General features: G+C 34.7%; 1 protein-coding gene across 1 annotated transcript; it reads left to right on the forward strand.

Moving 5' to 3' along the window:
• The first annotated feature begins 1,983 nt into the window (after window positions 1–1,983).
• On the forward strand, window positions 1,984–7,054 carry LOC110597969 (keratin-associated protein 20-2). Its single transcript, XM_021725353.2, has 2 exons — window positions 1,984–2,050; window positions 6,954–7,054. The coding sequence occupies exons 1-2, from the start codon at window positions 1,984–1,986 to the stop codon at window positions 7,052–7,054; spliced, it is 168 nt and encodes a 55-aa protein (XP_021581028.2).
• The last annotated feature ends 597 nt before the right edge of the window (window positions 7,055–7,651 follow it).

Raw genomic sequence — 7,651 nt, forward strand, 5'->3', positions numbered from 1 at the left:
ATAGTTTTTACATCACACTTACGTTAAAGATCAAGGATGTTCTTAGTCAAGAAAAAGATAAGCATGACTACAAGTCAACTGTCATTCATTTTGTACCACAAGTCCTAGTCAACAAAAACATAAATAAATGCAAACATCAATATATAGCACGAATAATAGGAATGAAATACAGACATGACAGTATTAATAATTATATTATCTATGTGGTAAATAGGTAGTCCTGGTTCAAAAATAAGTACTTAGACCATCAGAAAGAAGAGAGATTTTATAAGCAGATTCAGACATATGTGTCAATCATATTTATACTACAAAGCTATCAATCCAGTACTGAAGATGAAAATATTGGTTCAACAACAATTAAAGTTGGATTACTTCGATAAACATATAAGAAAGACTTCACTAATAACCACCTCAAGATAAATGCAGCAATGAATTTGTTAATGTGAAGTGAGAGATGATATCTTCTATAGGATATAAAGAGTACTAGTTTTGAAAGAATATATTATGAAATTGGATTTCCTCAAAATTAAGGATTTTTTTTTGAAAAACTAAAAAGCCACTAATGGGAAGAAGATATCTAGAATATACATCTAAAAATGGTTTGGAGCAAAAATAAATAAATACATCTACAAATCACTGGAAAAAAGAAAGAAAACACAGATTCAAAATGACCAGAAACTTGCACAAGGGTTTTACAACAAATGAAACAAGCTACAGTCAACCTTTTTAAAGTAAGGAAATGCAAATTATAGCCACAAAGAAGCAGGATTGCATATCTCTTAGAATCACTAATGTTAGAAACTGAAAACACCAAGAAATTTTGAGAAGTATCAGAGCCTCGATCTTGCCAACATTCCTTTGGGGTTTGTCATTGTTATAATACCAGTGGCAACTGTGTTTTTAGGTCAGCACCGAAAAATGCTAAGTATACACACAGTAAAACTCAGAAATGTATCCTAAAGAAATGTTCCCTTTGTGAAGTCCAGTTTTCTTTTTCCTTCCACATAAACATTAATTCACAAACAAACTCTAACACTGCCTTTTGAGAAATTGAAGCTATTTTCAGAAAACAAGTCAACATATACAGAATAGGAAAATAGATTATATGCTTTATGTTATATCAGGTAATTTGGACACATTGTTTTAATTAAATAAATGTGGACAAAATAGACAATAAATATAGACAAACAGCTAGACATAATGGTGCAGGCCTGTAATCCCAGCTGAGACAGGAAGATCAAAAGTTCAAGGCCAGCCTCAGCAATTTGGTGAAGCCCTAAACAACTTAGTGATTCCCTGTCCAAAATTTAAAAATTAAAAGTGCCAGAGACATGACACAGTGATAAATTGCCCCTGGGTAAAATTTCTAGTAACCCCTCTCACTGACTAAAAAAAAATAATAATAATAGGAAAACAAATGACTATAAAAACACATGTAGAAGTCTTTCTGACATAAAACCAAAGTGAACTTGATAATGGGGATGTCACTTTGTCTGGTGAAGCAGAGACTCAAGATGACATCCAGTGCTTCCAATGTCTTCAAAATCACAATCACGTCCTTCTTCCTGGTGGAAGCTTGCTTGTAACTCACTTCTGGAAATGTAATACTTGGGCTCGAATTCTTCATGCTACTTGAGAATAGGGATAGAAAGATAAACTGAGAATGGAACTGAAGTTAATCACACAGAGTAATTGTTTTTCAAAATAAATGAGGAATGTCTTATAGAATCATGTCATTTAAATTTGAAATGCTTGGTATTATAGCAAAGTAATTTTACTTATGAAAGACTCTTTTTTCCTAACTAAACAAAAAATTCAGTAAATTTTTCTTATGGGAACTATTTAAATTATGTGACAGCCATCACTGTGGTTTACCCCACCCATTCCTGACTGTGTATAAAAGGTTCTGTGCCTAAGGAAGATGACATTTCAAGCAAGAAGAATAATTCTCTATTCTTCTATTGAACTCCCACTCCTGATACCATGTGCTACTACAACAACTACTATGGCAGCCTGGGCTGTGGCTATGCTGGTCTGGGCTATGGATATGGTGGCCTGGGCTATGGCTGCGGCTATGGCTGGGGCAGATACAGATATGGCTGTTGTCGCCCATCTTATTGGTCATATGGATTCTACTGAGAAACTTCCAGAACCACTCAGTCAGTACATCTCTTCCTCCTATGCTTCCTCACTATCTTTCCAAGATTCCTCTAATAGATTAATTTATTTCTCTTTCCCAAGCATAAAATTATTACCTTAGACGATTTCACCTTCCAAAGGAGCATTTCATATTCAGTTTGCTTCAACCTGAACAACCAAAGTTGCATGTAACACCTCCCCATTTGTAAAAATGTTCATATTTGATATTGCTGTTTTGTCACTTATTTAGCCTACCAGATTATATGTGAAAAAAATGTTTCCTTTTCAATAAATTTTGTCTTTCACTGCAAAATTTTCTGTGTTTATATTCATTATTTTTCTCTGATTTGTGTTTGCATGATGGAGTGAACACAGTTCACTTAAGAACTTGTGGACTAAACCAGGATCTTTATTGACGTACATTGCCACATCTAGAGAGTCTGGATAGTCAGAGGTTAATATTATGTCAGATTGTATTGTGCACCAGTTTAAGAGAGAATACTCCACTCAGCAGGAGTGTAAGGTGCAGGGCTCAGGTTTTACTGTCCTTTGTTCAACTCTCTAAGAAGAGTGATCATGTATGATGTAAGTAGATCACTCTATTTGGCCAGATCATCTTCATATAAAATTATAGTGCTGAGCAAGATTAGTTTTACAATATTTTTAACAATATTGTTATCAATTCACACATGCACATACAGAAATCACACTTTGTGAGGGATGTTCTATGTGTGCCCTCTACTGAGCAAGTCTTCTCACAATTTGAATTCTTATTGCACTCTCCATGATCCTCACCCACACATCTTCTTCCTTCCTCCTGACTCCATGTCCAGCAAACTAATATATGAAGTGTTACACTGAACCCAAAGAAAATTTTAAGCAAAGCCTTTTCCAACTCCCAGTTTAGACTTTCCGTGAACACAAATTTTTTTCTATCTGCACCTATGTTCTTATCCAAAGGAGAGGAGGATGAAAAGTGTCTCATTCCTTCCACTGCTATGCAAAAATAATCTGGATCAGCCAGATTATTTACATGTCTGTAATCCCAAAAACTGCAGAGGATGAGACAGGAGGATCACAAGTTGGAGGTCAACCTCAGCAACTTAGCAAGATCTTTAGCAATTTAATGAGACTTCAACTCAAAATTAAAATAAGTAAATAAATAAAAACAAAAAAGGACTGGTGATATAGCTTATTTATATAGAGACAATCCCCAGTACCTGTGTGTGTATGATATATATATATATATATATATATATATATATATATATATATATTCTGCATCTAGTTCAGGCAATCATAGACAACAGGTGACTTCAATGAATGAGGCATAATTGTGTTTGGAGGAGCCGAAATCCTACAATTAGTACATCAAAAACATAAACATACCTGTATGCTACCTGCCTTGTGGACAGCGACATTTATAGCATTGTGATACAGACATATGTAAGTCAGGTGGTAAAGGTGGTAGAAGAAAAAAAGAAAGAAAGGAGAGAGAGAGAGACAAGGAGACAAAGATGGGAAGCAGAGCAATGTTTTAAATGCAGGTGTACTGAAACATTGACATTGAGGAATGTGAGGACAGAACAGAAAATCACTGTACTGGTCTTGGATTTTTCTCTTTGAAATATGCAACCATTTTAACCAAAAATAGCCAAAGACTTTTTTGAGGCTGAGACAGGAGGATCATGAGTTCAAAGCCAGCCTCAGCAATGGCGAGGCACTAAGCAACTTAGTGAGACCCTGTCTCTAAATAAAATACAAAATAGGGCTGGGGATGTGGCTCAGTGGTGGAGCTCCCCTGAGTTCAATCCCTGGTACATCCCACTCTCCCTCAAAAAAAAAGTCAAAGTCTAATGTCTGTTCACTAGTTTTTTTCTAAACTTCTCATAAAAAATCATTCAATGTGATTCTGAGTCTCTTCTATTGTATGAATCTGACCTTGCTACATGTTTATCCTCTTGTACTAAGGTTTTATAAACAATCTGTTGCCTACTAAAGCTGTACTATTTCCATATGTATACCATTGGCAATTTCCTGGTGACATTGCTCCTGTGTGATTATACTTCACTCCTTCCCCATCACATTCTTCTGATTGCTTCCCTACAGTTCAAGGAAGAGGACAGAAAAAAAACAACCTGCTATGCATCCTCTTTGCTGACCCAGTGGTTCAGTCTATCAATGTTGTGGAAATGTTCTCCAGAACCAGCCTTGGTCACCTTCTCTGTGCACCTGGGCCGGAGCTTCCCTCCTACAACCCTGATTCTTGTGGTTCTAGATTTAAATTTTCCTTTGGAATCACAATGCTTTCTGTTGCCACTGATTCCAGATTTCCTTTCCCCTCTCTTCACACGAGGAACAAAAATGGAATTTCACCTGAGGAAATATCTTTTTAATATCCAGAAGTCAGGAAATGGAAATATCCTGATATCTGTTCAAGAAAAGGAACCTGTCCTTAAAAATTTTACATAAAGGGAGTTCCCAGTATAGATGCGGCACTAAGAAATTTCTTAAGCCACTTGAAAAAAAAGCACTCCCAATCACAAAAATGCAATTCCACAGAAAGGGAAAGTGACTAAACTAATAAGAAAATCAAAATTTAGTAAGGACATTTCAAAAAACGGAAGGTGTTTTGTGAATACAGCTATAAAAATCTGAAATAATATACCATCAATCCAAATCTCTTGAACAATACCCCAAGATTGCAAAATCCCAGATTGGTGTAACATCTGGAAACTCAGTCAGTCCAACTTACTATATTAACAACAACAACAAAAAAGTTTCAGGACTATCTCAATAGAGTAAGATAAAATATAATATTTCATAGTTATTCATGAATTTTAAAAAAATTTGTAATGAAGGACTAGGAAATAACTTCCCTGATTTGAAAAATGGTATTTGCATAAAATCTGCAGCTTCTGTATCATATTTAGTGCTAAAATACAAGAAAATTACTCCCTGAGTTAGAAACAAGTATGGTTATTATCACAACATTCATTCAACTTTGTACCACAGGTCTTAGCTCACTATCTAATAATTAGCTCACAAATTAATAATTAATTAATTAAAGAAAAGGAGACAAGAAAAGAGAATACAGACTTGCCATTATTAACAAATCCCAAATCATGAAAAAGTGCTCTTTTTTCATGAGTAAGTACATCAACCAACAGAAAGAGGAGGAATTCTACAGATAGGTTCAATTATATAGAGAAACCAGACTTATACTACTAAAATAATTACTGTATAAGACAAGATAAAAAGATTAACTTAACAATAAATACTGCTAGATTCGATAGCCATATAAAGAAGTAAATCTGGACTTAATATCTTGCACCAAGATTGACAATAAACAGTATTAGATTAATTGGATAAAAACATTAAAAAATCAATTTTGACACATCATGCACCAAAATATAAGATTTTCTTATTAATGGAAGTGGACGACAATTTCTTAAATAGGTATAAAGAGCCATGCCCATAAAAACTGATAAATAGGATTTCCTTAAGAGTTCTAGTTTTTCACAGAGTTTAAAACTTCACAACACGGAAAGGCTATTTATAATACAAGTATTTGTACCAAAATTAGATAAAAATGCCTACAAAGCATTAGAGAAAGATACAAAACACAATTAAAAGTGGACAAAAACTTCAACAATCATTTCACAGCAAACAGAAACAGAAGGTGGCCAGGCTCATTAGAGCAAGAAAATGCAAATTATAATCACAATGAAATAGCACTACATACCCATCAGAATGGCTAAAATTAGTGACTGAAAATATCAAGTAATTTTGAGAAGGCTCAGACCTGGACCTTGCCAGAATTTCTAGGGGCATGTGATTGACATAAGTCCTATGAAACTTACATCAGCACCTAAAAATGCTAAAAATGAACGCACCCCAAAACTCAGAAAATCCATTCTAAAGAAATGATCACTTGGTCCGGTCCAGTTTTCTTGTCCCTTTCTGGTACTCACAAATCCACATATGTAAACATAAAATTCTTAGCTGCCTCTTGAGATATTGGAGGCATTTGTGGAAAATGGCAAAGACAAACCAACTAAAAAGATCATGGAGAAACTACTGTATGCCTGATGTCACATTAAAATAATCAGGATCCAATATTTTAAATTACAAATATGTTAACACAACAAAATAAGGGAAAAAATCTCTTTAAAAAACATGACTTGAAGAAGGTTATTCTGAAAAAAAAAAAAAACAGAGTAAGCTTGGTAATTAGGCCTTCACTTTCTGCTTGAAGGGAAGGTACCATAGGACTTCCCATGCTTCAAATGTTTTTGAAATATCATGCAAGTTTGTCTTGATGGAATTTCATGCAGAAAGTCCTTCAGAAAGTCACATGGGAAATTGTAGTTCATAGGCTTGGATATCTAATGTTATTTGGTATAAAAAAGAGGATTATAAACCGATAATCAACCTAAATATCATTATACACAGAGTATTTCCTATGCAATGGAAGAAAAAATGATTTTATTTTATTGAATAAAAGTCACGCAACTTAACTCTGGGACACTCAATATAATAGCAAAGCAATCTTACATGTGAGGAACTCTCCGAAGTCAACCAAAGACTCAGCAAATTCTTCTAGTGGATATTATGCTAAATTATGGAGCCAGCAATGCCTGTGGTTTGCCTTACCTACCTCTGGGTTTGTATAAAAGGCTCCATGGCTCGAGGAGAAGACATTTCAACCAAGAAGAATAATTCTCTATTCCTCGACTGAAATCCTATTCCTGACACCATGTGCTACTACAGCAACTACTACGGAAACCTGGGCTATGGCTGTGGTGGCCTAGGCTGTGGCTATGGTGGCCTGGGCTATGGCTGGGGTGGATATGGATTTGACTGCTGCCGTCCATCTTGCTGTGGCAGATACTGGTCCTATGGATTCTATTGAGATACTTCTGGAGCCACTTATCCAGTAGAAGTCTTCCTTGTATAGTTTCTGAATATCCTTCATTTGTTCTTCTTAAATGTTATTTGTTTCCTAACAGTGAAAAATTTTATCCTAATCATCAGTTTAAATACTTCAGTTTCAGCATGCTTCAAGTTGACAGCAAAGTCCCATAGAATGCTTCAAAATTCATAATTATTATTGATACTGTATTACTTCTCATTAATTGTAGCTTAACATGATCTGAATAATTGATGTGAATAACTTTTGTGTCTTTTTCAATAAACTTTTCTGTCATTACAAAAGATTTTCATTCATATTTATTTTCCTCTGTCATTTATGTGTTATATTATGTAGTGTATTTCACTTGAGAGTAGTTGAATGAAACTGGCATCTTCGCACAAATACATGCACACATTTAGAGTATCTGGATGGTGAGATGATTGTATAAAATGGTATCATGGTTCACATAATGGGGTAACTGCATTCACCAGAAGTGTAAAATGCAAGGCTCACATAAATCTATCTTCCATTCAGCCTTTCCATCACTGTGTGAAAATTGAGACTATGATGGATATAGATCACTGTATTTGATCAATA

The sequence above is a fragment of the Ictidomys tridecemlineatus genome, chromosome 3 (assembly GCF_052094955.1).
Source record: "Ictidomys tridecemlineatus isolate mIctTri1 chromosome 3, mIctTri1.hap1, whole genome shotgun sequence".
NCBI classification, from domain to species: domain Eukaryota; kingdom Metazoa; phylum Chordata; class Mammalia; order Rodentia; family Sciuridae; genus Ictidomys; species Ictidomys tridecemlineatus.

Coding starts and splice junctions, on each gene's coding strand:
- LOC110597969 (XM_021725353.2), top strand. CDS start 1,984: ATGTGCTACTACAACAACTACTATGGCAGCCTGGGCTGTGGCTATGCT. Junction 2,051..6,953: donor TGGTCTGGGCTATGGATATG/GTGGCCTGGGCT, acceptor GTGGTGGCCTAG/GCTGTGGCTATGGTGGCCTG.